Below are 21,574 nucleotides of genomic sequence, written 5' to 3'. Positions count from 1 at the left end.
GTCATGTCACCTGATCTGCACGTTTTGCTGTACGATGACGTCATCTTGACGTTGACGAGGAGGATGAGAAAAACTAGTTTTGTCCTGCAGATGGCGATCTTGCACCGTGTTCAGAGAGCCGACACTTTGATGGTGCTGGTCTACTCAACTTACTTTTAGCCTGGGTTGGACTCTATATGAGCAGCTTCCACTCTGGTTTCACTGTTAAATACACTTGTTTGATTTCACTTGTAAAAGCTGAAAAATAAATATTTTATTCCAAAAATATTTGTTGGTACATTTTCTGAGAGTCAAATATCTTGTTTGATTTGAGGAATGAACTGTTAAGGTGGAAAAAATGAATCAGGTTAAAATAGTGGTCCTTTAAACCACTGCAGATGTATAATGTAATTTAACATGTTGATAATGGTTGTAGTGGGCTTGTAATGTAAATGTGTTCTGATTAAATGTGACATTAATGGTGATGCTGCATAAACCTGATGAAACAGTTCTATTAGTGGGTCTGTGTGATCAGCATCAGTGGGTGAAGGTGAGGCCTTGACTAGTAGAACGTCATGTTGGTGACAACACATGAGCCAACATCAGACTCCGAGTGCTACGATGCTAAAGATCAGAAGATCCAGTGTGACATCATCGTTACCTGGCAACAGCAGCCCTCAGCCCATCTGACTTTATTGGAGGATATTTACACCAGCAACACTGTTTAGTTTGATATGACGGATTAACAACATGCGCTGTGATATCCAGTTCATCTGTAATAGATACTGGATCTAATCAGTCAGCAGATATTTGATCACCTTATTTATAACTACACTAGAAACAAACACAACTGTGTTGGTGATTCATGCAAACTTGCATATCAGCCTTTTAAGGTTTTGTAGTATTGAGAACAAAGAGGTTGTGTTAGGGCTGAAAAGCCCGACTTGTTCTCCTCTGCAGGTCATCAAATGCACCACAGAAGTTTGTATTTGCAGAAGCCTGTATATGTTTGATGGCTTTATTATTCTCTGTTCAAAGACAATAAATGTGGAAAATGTCTCATGTAGTATCAGCATCATTTAAAAATGACTGCAAACATTTAGAGAACATGTGCTGCTGTTTGTCCTACATTTCCAACACTGAACTAACCCTGAAAACGTGATGGCAGCTGGCAGATTGGAGTTCACATGAAATATCGGCTGCATGAAGACTGGAAAATATAGATGATAAAAATATGCAGCCAAACATTTGTGGACATGGATAAACTATCTGATCCAAAAAGCAGGAAGTGACACAGCTAGAAAATGAAAGTGTGTAACAGCTGAAGTCAAATGTAATGCAGAGTTGAATCTGCACTTGGATCCATCTGTGAAAGGTCCACATGTAGGGATCACATGAGTCCTGATGTTTGTCAGTGCAGCTTGAAAACTCCATCTACTGTGGGCTACATATACTGGGCTGGTAGCTCCATAGTGCTGGAAAGAAACTATTCAATGTGCATATTTTAAAATCAGAGGCTCTTCTAACACAGGAGCCATGTTGAGTTTAGATTCCAGCCGACCACCGGCAGTCTGAAATGGAATGAAGCCCATTGACAGCGAGCAGGTCTAAACAGGAATGGAACGCATCCATGGATAATACACCACTTTATTTGAAGACATCTGTAGCACTGCCTCAGTTCTGGATGTTTCCACAGACTCCTCTGTGCACCTAAAGAAAAGGTCAAAGGTCAGCAGCACATGTAGTTGGGATAAGTTTTCATTTACAAACAACAGTCGCACTGTGACAAAGTGGAGGAGCAGTTGCAATGCTCTCCATTTGTCCCATATGTGTTTACCTTTTCTTGCACATTGTACACATTATTCTGTTTCTATGTATTTGCTATGATTTGCTATTTGTCAAGTAACATTGCTTCACTCACTATCCCGGGTTTGTTTGTGTAAGCGTTCTGTTGCCGGCAAATCAAACATTCTGCAAATGAAGACAAATACTAAGTTATGTTTCTTTATATTTTATTATGTTACAGATTAAGTCATTTGTTCATACTTACTTTGTTTGTCTTTTCAGTCGTCCTAAGGGTCAGGTGTGGGGAAACGCCCGCCTGGGATTTCCTCATTTTAAAGTCCTGATGATGTCACATATGACATCAGCAGGTCAAACAAAGTGGAGGGGTTTCTTTTTCCATAGAGATGCTTCCTTTTGTTTGTGTTAAGGTTTAAAGGGATTTGTTGAATGTTTTTCCTTTCGTTAATACTGCCATTTAGTTGTGTAAATGTGCATGTTAGAAGTGTGTAGAGGTTTTGTGTTTTTTGGATAATCTGTGTAGCGTTTTAGATCCCTCAGTTGAGTGAGCGGTACTGGCTGGGCAATTGGAGGGAAATTGGTGGCCCTATTTAAAGCCAGTCTCTATCAGATGCAGGAGAGAGGAGAGGTGAGCTGTGTCACCAGATCCATGTTATGTTGAGTTTTGTTAATAGAGTTTATTTGGGGAGGAAGTTTTGTTAAGTTACATTAAATTAACTTCACTGTAAATAAGTTGCTCACCTTGGAAATCTGAAATGTCTGCTTCCCTACCACCTTCCTTGACGTTCGAGTCTGACTGCTTCACACGCACAAACTATACAATTATTTTCCTCCAATTTTCACTTGCAGAAATGGTCCTGTGTGATTTCTAGGCTGTGATATGAAAAACTAGTTCCTAATGGCAGCGATTCACTCAGTAAACATGTGTTTCCTTCACCAACCTCACACACAGATCCAATAAGATCAGGAAGTGGGCAGTATAGTACAATATGTGTTATTTTGTGCTGTACTGCCCAAACTAAAGATCTGCTGAAGTGTTGGAAATGATTCATATGTTTATTTTGGACGATACAGCAGAAGATCAGACATGAAAGTGGAGATAACACAGAAGACCTGCAGCAAAGGGTCAGAGGTCAGACTGGGCCACTGGATTCAACAATGAGCCAATGATCATCAAGTAGTGACTAAAGCAGAGCCCTGACGTTCTGACATTCATCACACAGTTAAAACAAATGTCTGCTGATGACTTCATCTCATGAAACGACTGATAGATGTCAATTCATTGATCAGCTGAGCTGCTGCTGCTGATCTTCTTCATCGTGCACAGAAACATTCAGCTTGTTTCAATCAGTAAATAACTTTGAACTGTTCCCACTCAAAATGCTGTCAGAACAATGATCATTGTTACTCCCCTCGAGTCTTAATAAAGCTCAACTTGTTCTTTGTGTTTAAACTGACATTTATTTCGGACAGGAGGATTCTTCCACATGTCTTAACATGTAATGATGTCCAACCACAGCCGATACAATGCCGTCAGAACTAAAAGGAAATACAAACTTAAATGAATATTCTTACTAAAGTCCTTAAGCATTATATACAACGAAACATTCCAACAAAATGATCAATAAAGTACACATTACACCTCACACTGCAGCTATTGCATTTACATACAATGATAATAAATAAAACATTTACCTCATTGGCCTCACTCAAAGGGAATAAACTTTCATTTTTACGTGGTGGGGAGGTCCAAAAAAAGGCACTCTTTATTTATCTTTCTGCACACGTGCAAACCTCGTGGCTCGTCTCTTAATTAGCTTGCTGAGTGTGACAGCCAAAAAATGCCCTCTTAGCCACAACACAACTTTAGAAAAGGTTCCTATCTAATTGCACAATTAGCACAAATAACACATTTAAACATATAAATCTAATCAACATACATGAATTACTTTTTATTTTTTAATATTTCAACTCAGGGGCGATTTTAGCCCATTTTTGGGGGTGCTTTGATTCATTTTGGGGGTGCATCAGCTCCCCCAAAGATTTCTTACTTTTTTGACAATATTTGCTGTTTGTGTGACACACTACTAAAAATATAAAAAGCATACAGTATTTGGTTGAGACGTAACATTTTAACAACAAAAGTATAGATACCCCCCCTCCCATAATGGTTTGTTCCAGCTCACCTCTCCTCTACCCTGGCTCTAGCGCCCTTTCTGCCAGAGCGATGGTGGCTGAGACGCAGCGGAGCGGAGGTGTAAGTGCCTGCCTGCTGCACCTGTATAGCCGGAGTCGCAGAGACCTGCAGCCATGTCACTGCTCTTCTGTTTAATGTAGAAGCAACAGTGTTGATCTGTGGCATAAGGACTGTTACAGATGAACCTGCATACTGGGTTTTGCTGGGTAATGTGACCAAGATACAGCCAGAGGTTGGCCATAAGATGGACTTCTCCTCTTCAGCTGCCCAAAAAAAAGGTTCTTGATCAAAACATAAACAGACCATCTGTATTGACAGGTAAAAGGAGCCGTCCTCAAAACAGAAAAATCCCACCTGCTACTGTGGAGGAGTTGTCACTGCTATTGGATACTTTGCTGGAACACAGTAAAGCTGTGGGTTGTGGGAATGACCCATAATGTTTTATCTAGGGGTCTAGATTTATGCCTGTAGTGCACTGCCGTGTAAATAATTTGCATTTACTGAATATCTACTGACTGAGTCCCACTGTTCAAAAGTTGAATAAAGAAACAAACTAATTTTTGCCTTTTTTTTTTTTTTAAATTAAAACCACCTTATAGAACATCACATCAGTTCCAATGTAGAATCCATGTCATTGATAGTTTACAAATGACAAAATGTTTACACAAAATCATATGTTTACATGATATCACCCACTACTAACATTACTTTATTTACTGTATCTTTTGAAAAAATACAGCAATTTTAACAGCACAACAGGAGCAGGTTTCATTCTTCTCTGGTTTTATTATCACACTGTTCACCAAAACGCAGCAAACCTTCACCATCTTATCCAGAAGGGTCACCTCTTCACCCTCACATGGAAGAAGTAATCTGATTGGCATGGTGGTATGTTTGAAGCAGGTCCCTTGTGTAGCGCTGGAACTCAGTCACGATGTTTCATCCATTTCATCGGCTGGTTTGCTGCAATAATGCCAAATAATTAGCAACTCTATAAATAGAAGGTAGTTCTGCAAAATCACTCAGTAGGAGGTTTGTTCTAATTTGCTATGAGCTCAGAGCGCATAGAAAATAAAACTAATAGGCTATAAAGAGTGATATGAACATCTTTACAACTTACCGGAATGAAAATGTCTGGAGCACCAACAGATATTTGGAGATGGAAGAGAACTGCACGTCAGCTCGTCTCACAGCTGCTCTCCAGGCTGGACGCCTTCGTTTGGTAACATCGATACACGAGCTGCCTCATGTTGCTTCCAGGTTGGGAAAGAATGAAAAGATAAACCATTTTCAAGCTTATTCTCTTGCCGGTCGTGTGATCGAACATTGCAGCTGACCACACAGCAAATACGAACCATGGCTGTTGTGTGTGCCTTCGCTCCCTTTTCACTTGCGCTAGACCCCCAAAATGGCAGATCGGGCCAAAATCCTTTCCACGCCCACCCCCGTGACATCACGCTCCAAAGCCCTATAGTATTTTTTTCATATTAATGTAATTTTTCATCTAATTGAATACAATCTATTTGTGTATGATTGTCAGTCCAAAGAGGGAGAGAGGAAAGAGAGGAACGTGAGGAGAAGCACAAGGTCAGGAAGAAGCAGGTAAGCAAACAGACAGGGAGCAGTGACAGGCACAACAGAAACTGTTAAACTGACAAAGAAAAAAAACCTGATTTTACTCACAATCTGGAAGTTGTGTCCTCCCTATATTAAAGCTGCTGTACAGAATCTGCAAAACAAACTGGGTTGAAACATTTTTGACCCTCTTTAACAACATTCCAACATAACATGATCATTGATCGGGGAGATTAAAATTAATTATATATTTTTATGTGGTTCAGCCACAACTCTACTAAAACCTCAGCCAGTAATAGGTCGGCTAACTTTTGGACCGTCCAGTTGTCTGTATGACTGCCGCAGTACGTGCACCACATTTGCACACTATCAGAAAGCACCAAACAGCCCTGGTGGAGTGAGGAGCTGTAAAGAGAAGCAGAAGCTCGGTTGCTAAAAATGTTTTAAGCTTGTTTCAAAGATTCTGTACTGCAGCTTTAAATGTTTTCCAAAAGCACACAGACACTTATCAGTGTTTCTCACACTTTTTACAGTGTGGACCACCTGATAAAAATGTCAAGCTCTCCTAAGGACCACTATGAAAGCATGAAACTCATAAATCTTACAACACAAAATTAGTATTATTAAATTAGTAAAATTAGCATCTGCAGTAAAGATTTTTTCATACATTGTATACATTCTACCACAGGCAAAGCTGCCTCCATTTTTATATATATTTTTTAAATATTTTGTAATAATTTATTTGTAATAATTTATTCTGTTTCGGGAGTGTTTTTTATGCATCTGTATTATATTATACAAACACATTAAAAGTGAATCTTTGTCCAAAAAATGCACTCAGTTTACTTTTTACTCACTATGAGCATCATTCATTATTCTCCCCCAGTAATTAAGGTTAGGATATGTATTTCTTTTATCCTAATCCATTCTTCTTTTGCAGCATTTAAATAACCTTTATCAGATTTGATGGTTTTGTTACAGACTTTTCAAAAAAGTGTTTTGCTTTTCTTTCACAAATGTTGGGATTAAATTGTGTTAAAATGTACAAAACAGTGATGTCATGTTTTGTGACGAGGACCCAAGCACAGAGGGACTTGATGAATTTAAGAATCTTATGATTTAATAAAGAAATTTGCAGACTTGCACAGAGATGGTAAAATGATGATGACTGATAACGGAGACGAAGACAACAGACGATGAGGACAGGGAGGAACAGGGGTTTAAATGCACCAAGGAGACAGTCAGAGAGAACTCGGGACAACTGGAGGCATTTAGGGATGCAGGGACTGACAGAGATGGGGAAGAAGTCTCATTGTGACAAGTAAAGTTTATCTTGCCTGGCTGTGCAGCTCTCCTGGTGCTCAGCACCCCCAAAGCTCTGATCCTAGAACCGCCCCTGTTTCAACTACTTATTGTTTCAAACTTAACTATCTAATAAAATGAACTTAAATGCGAGAGTTGCCTATGACGGCAGCTGCAATCATTGTAGAACTCCACAAACATCACGTGTTGTTTTCCACATGTAAGATCAGCAAACATACAGAAACTTCCTGTTGCCACACACGGCCTCTAAAATCTCTTCCACGGTTTCTGTCTGAAGTCCACTCTCTGTGTCGGATCCACAGGAAACAACAAGATCTTATTGACATGGTTTTTGTCATGAGATTTTATTACTTTGCATTATTTCTATCGTTTTACTATATTATCTGTCTATTTACTCATGTAATGCAAAGCTTAAAGGAGCACATAGTCTTCACATATTTTTATGTCTCTCCCCCACAGTTATGACATGCGCATAGACACATGAACTCTGCTCTTATTGTAGAATAGAGGAAGAGGCTCCTTGGTAACAGGAAAAGCCATTTTCCTGTTCTCTGAAAGAGAGCGACTACACACACACACACACATTTACACATACATCTTTACTATCTTTAGATATGCTCAAGTCTGGAAAAGAGGAAATGTCATGCAACTGCTTCTGTGTATAAATAAAGCCTGACTGCAGCACTTCGGTGTGAGTATGATCCAATCTCTCACCCGTGCACGTAGTTCTCTGAAAACTCTCTGACTGTCTTGTATTCCTTCATTGTACTTAAAATGTCACAAAACCACTGACAGTTTTCAATGTGTCTCCTTACAAAAAGTCCAACCAATGAACAAATGTGTATATTTGTGGAGGCCGAACAAAAGCATGACACATTTCTCTGTTTCTATAAACTGGTGTCAAACACAAACATGAAGAGTTTCACTGACAGACTCCAAAATGCCCCCACAGTGGATCAAAGGGAAATCCTACAGTGTGGCCAGAGACTCTTAATGGCTCCAACATCAACACATCCACAATGTTGGATCCAGTTCTGCCTCACAGAGTTACTAAGACACAACCTCTGCCAGCATCACAACAGCTCCACCTGCTTCACCTGCCTCCTCAGCATCTGTACACCTGAAGAGAAAAGAAAGGCTCCAACAGCTCAAATCTATACATTTATACAGTTAAACCTGTCAGGTAGTGATGTCCAGCAGGTGGAAATGCAGCTCCATGAACACGCACAGCTGTGGATTCCAGCTGTGTTCGTAGTTCTGCAAACTTTGACCCCACAGAGTCGAGCTTTTCAGTTCAATCAGCTGCATTTCGATGTCCTCTGTGTCCAGCCAGTTAATGCGACACAAATCCAGCTGCTCATTAAAGCTTTCTGGTTTGATCAGAAAAGAAAACATTGGTCCAAATACCTGACGCTTCGGGTCTCTCCTCCTCCTGGGTAACCGACCCCTGCTCTAAAGCATCTGATTTGGATTCCTGAGATCAATTATATTTTCCTTTGGCTTTGTTTTTTTTCCCATTTGTGGCTTTAATGTAGTGTTACATCCTGTTTGTTTGCTTCCATCTGTATACATGTCCAGATTCACTGTTATGTTTCTATTCTTACATTGCTGTGTGATCACTGTTCCCTCTGCTGACTGATGTGACCTTTTGTATCTTACACTGATACTTGTCATATTTGTATCTGCGCCTAAAAGATAAAAAGTTTTCCATGCTAAAGCACAGCTCTGCCTCCTGCAGTTCTCCCTCTGAACCACTAGATGTCTCTGTTATCTAAATGAAGACGTGCAGCACAGCAACCACAGCAGCGCTCAGATGACACGTGTCCTGTTATTATGTATAAAAGCATGAAACAGGTGAGACAGGTGGGATCAATATTAATGTTGTGGAAATATATGAAAAAGCAACAGAAGAGTGAAAACATTTCGTGTTTCTAGAAAGATCTTTCAGCTCACAGCTGCTCACAGACTGTATTTACAAGTGACAAACTGCAACTCTACAGTACATCTACAGTATATATCAAATATATTCTGTATTCAAATCTATTGAGTGATGTTTGAAAGTCTTTCCAGGTGAGTTTGATCCAGGATGGTCTGAAGCCAGAGTCAGACAGAGACTGTGCAGAGACTGTAGAAGGACAGAGCAGCAGCAGAGCAGTCCAGATACACTGATGATCCTCTGTCAGATCCAGAGGGACACACAGGGATGATGCTGGACTCTACATTGTGTCTGACAGTGGAGCTGTTCTCAGAGCAGTTCACTCTGCAGCACTGACAGTCATCTGCACTTCTTCTCATTCCTCTGTCAGTCACTGCTGGATGAAGCTCTCCTCTCCACCTCCCAGTAACATGGCCCAGTCAGAGCGTCTCTACACACAAGCTGCTGCTGCTTCAACCTCTCTGGATCATCAGGACACAGCTCCTCCTCTCTCAGCACACACACCGTCCTGTTTACCATCATCAGCTCCACCTGCAGAGAGAAGAAGGAAGAGCAGAGGAGATAAACAAGTATTTCCAGAGACTCTTCATCAGCTGTCAGTCAGTGATGCAGCACATCCAGTATAAAGAGCAGCAGGGACTTCAGTGCTGGGACTGTACTAGGACTCATTGTTGCTTCACTTTTTCTAATCTTTGGATTTTTATTGAAGTTGATGAAAATGTTTTTCCCTCCTAGTTTGAGTTTGGACTTTCATTCATTAGAAGAACCTTGGTGTGTCCACTCTGAGCTCTGTAGGAACCCCAACAACAAGCCCAACAATCCAGATGGACGGTTCCAGCTGTTAACTGGAGGAATTCCATCCAAACATCTGCTCTCACTAAATTCTTCCTCACCTACAGACTGTGTTCTTCACTGCTTTAAACTTGGAAATGAATGCAGTCATTGGTCTGCGTGCTGCTTTGTTCAGAGAGCTGATTGGCTGTTGACAGTGTTTGATCAGAGCGTGTCAGCCGTTACTATGGTGACCATAAAGGTCAGAAACAGGAAGTGTTTGTGTCCAATCCTGAAGCCTGTCACCATTCTCCTCTCACAGCTTCACTGAGAAGCTGCAGCTTTACAGGAAACACTGGATCTTTGTTTCATACTGACTGTGTTTAGTACAATACTGCTGACAGCACCACCCACTCACTCCATCACTCTACTTACACCAGAGTTTCCAGTCTGTAGTCTGGACTCTGCTGAAGATCAGACAGCTGCTTCACATCTGGATACTTCAGGTTGTTTCCGTACAGGTTCAGCTCTCTCAGATGGGAGGGGTTGGACTTCAGTGCTGCTGCCAGATAATCACAGCTGATCTCTGACAAACCACATGTCCCTCAATCTGTATAAAGAATGAAAGATGTAAGTTTATTAGACAAAGTGTGAGCTTGAAATCATTCAGTGTTTCATCATCTGTTCAGAGCTGAAGAAGGTTCAGAATGTAGAAGTTTAGAAAATGGAAACTCCAAACAGCTGAAGCCAACAGGAAGCAGCTTCAAACAAACACAACAAGAGAAAAAACTCTGAATGTTTCACATTAAAGTCGTACATTTATCATAAAAACAGGACAAAGACTTGAAAAAGTCGTGTTTTTCCTTCCAGGAACCACAAGGCTTCACTTTTAAAGGTGAAGTGTGAAAGAAATGGACATATTCGAAGTCCAACACCTTTTTTCCAGTCACATTATTAAAGCAGACAAACTACAAGCTCATTTTCATTCCAACAAGTCATCTTCTGACCTGGACTAACAACACTGGTCTCTATGTGCAGCTGGCTGTGAGACCAGTGCTCAGGGAGCGTCTACAAAGTGCAACACTGAAAGAACATCACACACTCATTTGCTTCCAGCACTTTCACACAAACACCTACTGTCATTATTGTCACCAAACTCTGTGGATCCTTTATTGCAAATTCAAACGGGATCAAATGGTCAGACAAAAAACGGTTATGAGGAAATATGATGAAATGTTGTGTATTAGCAGCAAGTTATTGAATCATTTTCCTCAGAAACCAAACAAAATCATTGACAAACATGTTTTTACAAACTCAGTGTTGGACTTGGATCAGCAGGATAAGCTGATGTTTAAAGGCATTTGAGTCTCGCTGTATGAGAGTCCAGTTATTACTCAATATTTATGGATGATGTTCTTTCAGTGTTGCACTTTGTAGACGCTCCCTGAGCCTCACAGCCAGCTGCACATGGACCAGCTGACATTACCCAGCATTAGAGGCGGGTGTAAAAAAATGGATTTTCCTATACATTACACATACATATAGGATCTTGGGGGTGGGCACAATCACGGAGTCCAAATTACCATCAGGGTGTATACCTCACCCCTGACGTCGTTGCCCACCTCTCAATTTTAAATACACTTAGTCATTGAGGGCTAGCAGGAGGGACTATGCGCTTACCTGCTGCTCCTTGGCAGGTAGCTCCATGCCCTCCTGGGTTTTAATTGCACCTTAGAACACATATGCATCAACACTACATTGAGCGGGTGGAGGGAGGTTTGGAGTCTTCTCCCACCCCCATTCTCTGCGGCCTGCTGGAGCGGGAGGGCTAGTAGGAGGAGTTGGCCGTCCGACTGCGGTCTGGGGTGTGGGGCCTCCCTGCTGCTGCGGAGTCGGGGTGGTCTGCCTCTCCCCACCGCAGGGAAAAGGGTAACACCACCTGGGTCTGGGTGCAATTCCCCCCTCCAGGGGCAAGGGTACCTAGACCCGGTTTGTAGAGTACGCTTGGGGAGTGTGATTGTGTGTACAGCGTCTCTTTATGTCTGTCTCCACGTTGGTTGAGTGTGGAGTGAGTGCATATGAGAGCATGAGGGTGGGAATGGATGTTTGTGTCTGTGTGTGCCTGTATGTCTGTGTCTATATGTCAGGTTGGGTATCAGACGCCACCTCTCTTGGGACACCTCAGGCCCTCCAAGGTTTGGAGGTCTATCTCCACCCACCACCACTTCCCCTGCCGGTGGCGGACTCCCTCAGGTGTCGGTGTGTTGGTGGTTCTTTGTGTCTGGGGGTGGGCGTCCGGGTACACACCGGCTCACTCCTTGGCGGCCGCTTGTCGGGGCCTGGGGCCTGGGGCTCGCTCGGGCCCCTTTGGAGGTGGGGTGCCCCCGGCCTCTCGGCCTGGGGCTCGGTCACTCAGGCACAGCTGGGGGCCGGCGGAGCTCACGGGCGCGTCACTGCAACTCCCCCTGACTTCTGCTCCGCGGCTGCTGGGCGAGCCCTCATCTGGGACTCTCCTCAGCTCTTACTGGAGCAGTGGCGCGGCTGCCCCTCTGTTGGTCTTCCATGGTCTCTTGTGTTCTGGGGACCTCTGGATGTCTGGAGTTTTGATCTCCTCCATACCCGCTTCACACCCTGGAGGACGGGGCTGTGGCCCCCCCACACTCCCTAGCAGATCATTACATGGAGAAACCTTTGGAATGCAAGCATGCTGATCCACACAGGTATGCACACATGGGTATTCACAGACGCGGACTAAAGCTTTCTTGGCTGCTACCTCAAAGCACACTGTGCGCTGTCTATCTTACGTGCTGCACAATATCGTTTATTATTTAGTAAATATTGATATCTATGACTAGCTAGTTTATTGTGATGGTGCTTTGTTTTCTCTATTATTATGTTGCTCTTTGTTGTTTGCTGTCTCCTCTGTTTGTTTTTTTTTGTTTGTTTGTTTTTTTTTCTCCATACAGGTGACCCAGGAGTTCTTTTTTTTTTTTTCTCTCTCTTCCCCCCCCTTCTCACCGTCTCTTCTCCCCTTTGGTTTTCTTTCTTTCTCTCCCCCTCTTTCTCTCATTCATTCCCCCTGTCCTATTTATTAAAAAAAAAAAAAAAAAAAAAAAAGACAAAGGATGAACTGAAGCTCTGCCATCACGTAATGTCGCATACTGCTGTTTCTGATGTCATTTAGAAAAAAACAAAAACAAAAAAAAAAACATGCTGACTGACCCCAGAGTTTCAAGTCCACATCCTGGACTCTCCAGGAAACCACACAGATGCTTCACTCCTGAATCCTGCAGCTTGTAGTTGTCACTCAGGTCCAGCTGTCTCAGATGGGAGGGGTTGGACTTCAGTGCTGCTGCTAGATAATCACAGCTGATCTTTGACAAACCACAGCGCTCCAATCTGTATAAAGAATGAAAGATGTAAGTTTATTAGACAAAGTGTGAGCTTGAAATCATTCAGTGTTTCATCATCTGTTCAGAGCTGAAGAAGGTTCAGAATGTAGAAGTTTAGAAAATGGAAACTCCAAACAGCTGAAGCCAACAGGAAGCAGCTTCAAACAAACACAACAAGAGAAAAAACTCTGAATGTTTCACATTAAAGTCGTACATTTATCATAAAAACAGGACAAAGACTTGAAAAAGTCGTGTTTTTCCTTCCAGGAACCACAAGGCTTCACTTTTAAAGGTGAAGTGTGAAAGAAATGGACATATTTGAAGTCCAACACCTTTTTCCAGTCACATTATTAAAGCAGACAAACTACAAGCTCATTTTCATTCCAACAAGTCATCTTCTGACCTGGACTAACAACACTGGTCTCTATGTGCAGCTGGCTGTGAGAGCAGTGCTCAGGGAGCGTCTACAAAGTGCAACACTGAAAGAACATCACACACTCATTTGCTTCCAGCACTTTCACACAAACATCTACTGTCATTATTGTCACCAAACTCTGTGGATCCTTTATTGCAGAGCTGGGCGATATAAGATTTTTTCGTATCGCGATATGTTTTTTTTATTTCATTGCAGGCGACAACGATATATATCACGATATAAGCCAAATAATTATATTTGTAAGATTTAAATGTGCCGTTGCTCACAAGTAAAATGTGAAATAATCAGCAGCTTGTTTTTATTTAAATATTTATTTCCCAAAATAAGTTCAACGGGGTAGATGTACTTAAGGAACATGAGACTTTTTCAGATAAATAAAGGCAAATATTGCAAACTACACAAAAGGCAGCCACTAAAGCGTTTAAGTTTCAAGATAGAACAAACAAAACAGACTAAATTGTCAATTCCACTTAGAAACAAAATATTAATTCTAAAAATAAATCTTAGTTTGTTTTACAGAAGAACAGACAAAATTGACTAACTTTTGTCAATATCATATAAACTGAGAACTAAAAGGAAATTCTCAATCTCTCCTTGTTGTATAGCTGAGCTTTTCAAATAGTTTTAACAGTGACTTTAGTCTGACAAAAGCCGAATGACGAATTAGCGCTTCCAGTTGGAGATTGAGCATGCAACGGTTTATTGTATTTCCAGACTTGCTTTCGAAACAAATTTACAGTACTCTGTTTTTTGTCAGACTTGAAATAGCCGAAATACCTTCACACTACAGAACTTCTATGGCTCTTCCGTATGACAATCTCTCCGGCATTGGAACCATCATCTGTTTTCTCTTCGGTAACCTTCGGTCACGCTCTCGGCACACTCATTTCTTCCATTACCCGGGCGGCACGGCAGCTGGCTGCTTCCCAAACAAATACACATGTACGGCTTAGCACTTGTGCTGTACGTAACAAGTCACGTGAAGTGACGCTGCGGCTGTGATTGGCTCGGCTCTGTGCTACTTATTTTGGATTGGCTGTTCTTTTTTTTTGTTTAAGTGGACAAGAGAGATGAGGTCTATCGCAATAGTTTAACTTTTGTATCGAGAAAAAGTTATTTCGCAATACATATCGTTATCGTTCTCTCGCCCAACTCTACTTTGTTGCAAATTCAAATGGGATTCAAATGGTCAGACAAAAAACGGTTATGAGGAAATATGATGAAATGTTGTGTATTAGCAGCAAGTTATTGAATCATTTTCCTCAGAAACCAAACAAAATGATTGACAAACATGTTTTTACAAACTAGGTGTTGGATTTGGATCAGCAGGATAAGCTGATGTTTAAAGGCATTTGAGTCTCGCTCTATGAGAGTCCAGTTATTACTCAATATTTATGGATGATGTTCTTTCAGTGTTGCACTTTGTAGACGCTCCCTGAGCCTCACAGCCAGCTGCACATGGACCAGCTGACATTACCCAGCATTAGAGGCAGCTGTAAAAAAATGGATTTTCCTATTTAAATGGTTTTAATTTGAATAAAGCGATGTTGATTCATTCAATCCTGAATCGATTTTTAATATAAATGTATTTTGCCAGAATCTCAGGTTAAAGCTCCCAAAAGTATTTCAACAACAAGCAAACAGATAAAACAGTAAATGAGAGCAGCTAAACACACAAAGATGGAAACACAGAGCGTGGATCGTTCACTCGACGGCACGTACACGGACACGCCGTCGGGGCTGAAAGTGGACAGCTCACAGATCCTGAAGCTGCAGGTTTCATCTGTCTCCAACCAAAACTGACTGAACCAGCAGCAGAAGAAGATCCAAACTATGCTTTACGTTTGATGAACATCATCATGAATTCTCTCTGACTTTGACGTTTACTTCCTGCACAGCTCTCTCTCTCTCTCAGTGTACTTCAAGAACAGTTTACCTTCAAAAATCTGTTTCCTGCATTCACTGCTTATTACGCACCAGTCTTCTGTTGTGTTCACTGCTGTCGGCGTCCCAAAACAAAGCCTCATTTCTGCTGTTCAATACTGAAGAAATTTAAACCTTTTAAAATGATGACAGACTACAAACTCTCAGCTGTGTCTGTAATCAAACCTCTGTAACTTTGCTTCCCTTCAGCAGCATCAGCTCATGTTCACATGTTGATTCATGGTTTGCTTCAGTTTTTGATGGACTGCAGAATATTTTGAAGGTTATCTGCTATAAAAAAGGCCAGAACAGGAAAATCTGCTTCATGTGTTTCTGTTTGGCCCCCTGTGCAATTCAGTTTGTCTGTACTTTCATCCACAGCAAGAGAGTATGCAATAAAGTTTTTGCTTCTTTCACACAACTGTGTTCTTAAATCAGTGGCCATCTCACAAACCCAATCAGCAATCGTATTTCTGCTCAGGCTCACATTTTCCAAAATCTGCATTTTGTCTGGACACAAGACGTCGCACAGCTTCATCATGCAGCTCTTCAGAGTGGTACCGGGCTCATTTCGCTCCTCTGCTACAATAAAATTTTCATTCACAACAGCTTCAATTTGTGATTTTGCTCTGATGAAAAAAGTCTGCTGAAATGTCAGATTCTTCTTCTTCCCGTGTGTCTTCTTTAAGTCACACGGGTTTACCAGCAATGTCTGTAAACATATATTCAGTCACCCACTGGCGCTGAAAGGCTCTGCTTTCAGAATCAACTTTTCTCTCCACCATTGTGAGCGGTTAGCTTCGCAATAACAGAAGTTTAGCGTTCAACAAGGAGGCTGCAGCGCTGCATTATGGGATCTGTAGTTTGTATATTATTAGCGCCTCATATCGCAGGGCCATGCATAACAATAATAGTACATCTATATAAAACGATCTCGCGGGCCGGATATAAATGTACGCCGGGCCGGATGTGGCCCGCGGGCCTTGACCTTGACACATGTGCAGTGTTGCTGTTGAGATCGATCGGTCTGCAAATGTCGGATCCTATACTTATTCCCGGATTCTCCGTTAAAGATTTTTCAGTGGCTCATGTTAATATTTGTAGCCTTAAATATAAGACTCAGGAAATTCAGTCACTGTTGTCAATAAATACGATAAGTTCAATTCAATTCAATTCAATTTTATTCATATAGCGCCAAATCACAACAAAAGTCGCCTCAAGGCGCTTCATAGATACAGAGAAAAACCCAACAATCATATGACCCCCTATGAGCAAGCACTTTGGCGACAGTGGGAAGGAAAAACTCCCTTAGTTAGATAAGTTTGCTGGCTATTTCCGAGACACATTTAGATGCTGCCTTTGAGAATAATGAATTTGAAATAAACGGTTATAAGTTGTATAGGAAGGACAGGAACAGATTTGGAGGGGGCGTAGCCCTATACATTAATGATAATATGGCAAGCAAACTTGCCAGTGCGAGCTGGGTGAGGGCCTCCAGCTCGCACTGGAACGGTTCGCAGCCGAGTGTGAAGCAGCGGGAATGAGGATCAGCACCTCCAAATCTGAGGCCATGGTTCTCAGCCGGAAAAGGGTGGAGTGCCCACTCCGGGTCGGGGATGAGTTCCTGCCCCAAGTGGAGGAGTTCAAGTATCTCGGGGTCTTGTTCGCGAGTGATGGGAGAAGGGAGCCGGAGATCGACAGACGGATTGGGGCTGCAGCTGCTGTAATGCGGACGCTGCACCGGTCCGTCGTGGTGAAGAGGGAGCTGAGTGTAAAAGCGAAGCTCTCAATTTACCGGTCGATCTACGTCCCTACCCTCACCTATGGCCACGAGCTGTGGGTAGTGACCGAAAGAACGAGATCGCGGATACAAGCGGCAGAAATGAGCTTCCTCCGAAGGGTGGCTGGCCTCTCCCTTAGAGATAGGGTGAGAAGTTCGGCCATCCGGGAGGGGCTCAGAGTAGAGCAGCTGCTGCTCCACATCGAAAGGAGCCAGCTGAGGTGGTTCGGGCATCTGACAAGGATGCCCCCTGGGCGCCTCCTGGGTGAGGTGTTCCAGGCATGTCCCACCGGGAGGAGGCCCCAGGGCAGACCCAGGACACGCTGGAGAGATTATATCTCTCGGCTGGCCTGGGAACGCCTTGGTATTCCCCCGGATAAGCTGGAGGAGGTGGCTGGGGAGAGGGAGGTCTGGGCCTCTTTGCTTAGGCTGCTGCCCCCGCGACCCGGCCTCGGACAAAGCGGATGAAAATGGATGGATGGATGGATGGATGGATGGCAAGCAAACTACGTACAGACTTAATGTTTAACGACCTGGAAATTGTGTGGGTTCAGTTACACCCGCTCTATGGCAGGCCTGTATTAGCAGGTTGCTGCTATAGACCCCCAAGTAGTAATATGTTGTATGTAAAACGAATCTGTGAAATGCTGGAAAGAGTAACTGAGGAAAACAAAGACATGTTCTTATTAGGAGACTTTAATATCAATTGGTCAGCTCCTTCTTGTTCTTTAAGGAAAAAGATAAGTTCATCAGCGTTGGCTTGTTGCCTGTCTCAGATGATCACCATTCCCACCCGGGTCACGGTCAACGCAGGAGGTCATAGGTCATCATTATGCATTGATCATATATATACAAATGTTCCTGAGCATTGCTCTAATGTTGTTTCTATTCCAGTTGGTTATAGTGACCATAATCTTGTAGGTTTGACCAAGAAAATGAAACCACTGAAAACTGCACAAAAGATTATTTTTCATAGATCATACAAAAATTTCAATGCAGATAAGTATATTAATGACGTAAAAGAAATTCACTGGACTGACATCTGCCTCGAGAGTGACCCTGATATGGCATTATCTATGTTTATTGAAAACTTTTGCTACCTGGCTGACAAACATGCCCCCTTAAAAAGATTTACTGTTAAAAAGAACTACGCACCTTGGTTAGATAATGAACTTAAGGTTGCAATGTCAGAAAGGAATATAGCAAAAGCAAAAGCACATAAGTCTATCAGTCCACAAGAGTGGGCAAGATATCGCGAGTTAAGAAATCAAGTAACTAAATTGAATAGGCGCAAGAAGAAAGAATATTATCAACTTAAGCTCAAGGAGGCCAATAAGGACAGCAAAAAGGTGTGGAAAGTTTTAAATAATATAATGGGTAGAGATCTTGCTATGGTGATGTCTCACATCTACACGGGTGGTAGGTTTATAAGTAAAGCTAAGGACATAGCCAATTATTTTGCGAATTATTACAGCAATAAAATAACAAATTTAAAATCTAATATGAGCAAAGGCGATCCCACCTTATCACGTCGTCTTATACAGGATGTTATCATGAATAATAAGCTATGCCAATTTAAGTTTGAGGCAGTGAATGTGGAGATAGTAGAGCGCTTATTGATATCACTTCTGACGATACATCCTCCGGCTCTGATAACATAGACAGTAAACTGCTCAAACTTGCAGCCAAGTTTGTGTCCCTTCCTATATGTCCCATATGTAATAGATCTTTGGCATGCAGCTTATTTCCATTGCAGTGGAAAGAATCGAAAATAATTCCCATCCCTAAAAACAAGAATGACGTTTTTAATGGTGTCAATAGCAGATCTATTAGTCTGCTCCCCGTTCTAAGTAAAATTATGGAGAGGATTGTCTATGAACAAATTCAACGTTACCTAATAGAAAATCAGTTACTCACTCAGTTTCAACATGCCTACAAACCTGGTTATTCCACCAGTTCAGCTCTTATTCACATGACAGATAACTGGTACAAATATCTGGATAATGGGAATTTGGCCGGGGTGGTATTTTTGGATTTTAGTGCTGCATTTGATTTGATAAATCATGATCTTTTGATAGATAAACTAAAATGTTATGGATTTTCACCAGCTGCTTTGTGCTGGATGGAAAGTTATCTGTCTGGAAGAAGGCAAAAGGTTTATTATAATGTTTATTTCTCGGAGGGCTGTGAAATGAACTGTGGTCTACCCCAAGGCAGCTGCTTCGGTCCACTTCTCTACTCAGTCTTTACAAATGATTTGCCGTATGTCCTGGATAAATCTCATCTTGTAATGTATGCTGATGATTCCACCATGTTTTATTCAGCCAGTAGCCACTCTGAATTGACAAGCGTGTTACAACTAGATTTGCTGAACGTGTTTGATTGGATAAGTAAAAACAACATGATTATAAACGTGACTAAATCCAAATCCATGTTAATAGGAAGTAGAGTACGCTTAGTCAACAGCCCACAACTAAATCTTTCCATAGCTGGATCGGCATTAGAACAGGTCACCCAGATTAAATTACTTGGTGTTACCATAAACCACCACCTTTCATGGTCTCAGCACATCAACTCTGTTATTAAGAAAATGGGACAGGGCATAGCTATAGCTAGGAAATGCTCTTTTTACATCACTTCTTCAATTATGAAAGATGTCATTAATGCACTAGTATTATCTCATCTAGAGTACTGCTCAATCATTTGTTCTGCAGCTAATAAGACAGATCTGAACAGACTTCAGTTAGTCCAAAATAGGGCGGCCAGATTAGTGTTAAGGTGTTCATACTATACAAGTATTGATAAAATGCACGATAAACTTTCTTGGCTTTCTGTACAAGCTAAATTATACTATGGCTTACTTGTATTTTTAAAGAAAGCAATACTGGTAAACACACCACACTTTTTTTATGCTCAGTTGCAGTATCCAGATGAAATACATAATCATGCTACACGATTCTCAACTAACCACAATTTAGTAACTCCTTGAGTTAAAAGTAACTTTTTGAAAAACTCTGTTATATTTAAAGCATCTTTTCAGTGGAATAAGTTGCCTTATGCAATTAGAGAATTGGCTTCTATTCATAATTTTAAAAATCACCTAAAAGCCTATTTAGGCCGTTTTTAATGTATTTGTAAAAATTGTAGAGGGTAATGTCACTTGTAATGGAAATTGTGTATTTTGTTTGAGTGTTTTGGTTTGGTTTTTTTGCTTTTTTATATAATTTTTAATATTCACATGTTTACATTTTCAGAATTGTAAAACCTTATTGTGGATCTAAGAGCCAAATTATGTGGACAATTTGCATCCAACTCATTGTGTAACATTTTATTTGGTGGTATTTGATGGTTTGGGCCCCAGGAAGACTAGCAACCACTGTTGTGGAAGCTAATGGGGTTCCTTATAAATAAACAAAAAAACAAACATGTGCAGTGTTTATACCGTTACGGAAAAAACATGAAAAAAAAAAACCCCCATCGGCCCAAAAAAACAAAAAATCACCATCGGCCCACCGGGCAAATGCCCGGTATGCCCGATGGCCAGTCCAGCTATGTATTCATCTCAGCACAACTAAAACATGCTGACTGACCTCAGAGTTTCAAGTCCACATCCTGGACTCTCCAGGAAACCACACAGATGCTTCACTCCTGAATCCTGCAGCTTGTAGTTAGGGCTCAGCTCCAGCAGTCTCAGATGGCAGGGGTTGGACTTCAGTGCTGCTGCCAGATAATCACAGCTGATCTCTGACAAACCACAGACACTCAATCTGTATAAAAAATGAAAGATGTAAGTTTATTAGACAAAGTGTGAGCTTGAAATCATTCAGTGTTTCATCATCTGTTCAGAGCTGAAGAAGGTTCAGAATGTAGAAGTTTAGAAAATGGAAACTCCAAACAGCTGAAGCCAACAGGAAGCAGCTTCAAACAAACACAACAAGAGAAAAAACTCTGAATGTTTCACATTAAAGTCGTACATTTATCATAAAAACAGGACAAAGACTTGAAAAAGTCGTGTTTTTCCTTCCAGGAACCACAAGGCTTCACTTTTAAAGGTGAAGTGTGAAAGAAATGGACATATTTGAAGTCCAACACCTTTTTCCAGTCACATTATTAACCCTTTAAGACCTACCATAGAACCAAGTCCGCTAGAGGTTATATTATATGTTTACATGCTGTGGTGCCATTTTTGGGAGCATTTCAAGTTGATATACATCAATACAACCATTATATCCCAAATTTTAATAATATGTCTGAATTAAGTGCAATTACATTTACATATTACATACAATTACATATTAGTAATTACATCCATTGCAAAAAAGTGCAATAAACTACAAAATAATTTAAAATCGTTTTACTTTTTTTTAACATATATTTCTAGTTAGAGAAATTTAAGAGGCTTATCCCTCAAAACTGTAAATACAAAAAAGTTGCACAAAATTGTTTCCCACCACAGGAA

At 41.3% G+C, this 21,574-nt stretch overlaps 1 protein-coding gene across 1 annotated transcript in view; it reads right to left on the bottom strand.

The window, feature by feature from the left end:
- LOC308403394 (NACHT, LRR and PYD domains-containing protein 12-like) overlaps positions 1–21,574 on the bottom strand; it is a 1,254,170-nt gene that overhangs the window by 341,955 nt on the left and 890,641 nt on the right. Inside the window, exon 9 of the mRNA XM_080892754.1 lies at positions 20,706–20,882. Coding sequence (XP_080748880.1) covers positions 20,706–20,882 — 177 coding nt within the window. The remainder of the gene's footprint in view (positions 1–20,705; positions 20,883–21,574) is intronic.

Source organism: Rhamphochromis sp. 'chilingali' (assembly GCF_963969265.1).
Source record: "Rhamphochromis sp. 'chilingali' genome assembly, chromosome: 1".
In the NCBI taxonomy this organism is placed as follows: domain Eukaryota; kingdom Metazoa; phylum Chordata; class Actinopteri; order Cichliformes; family Cichlidae; genus Rhamphochromis; species Rhamphochromis sp. 'chilingali'.
This window is presented reverse-complemented; position numbering and strand designations above follow the sequence as displayed.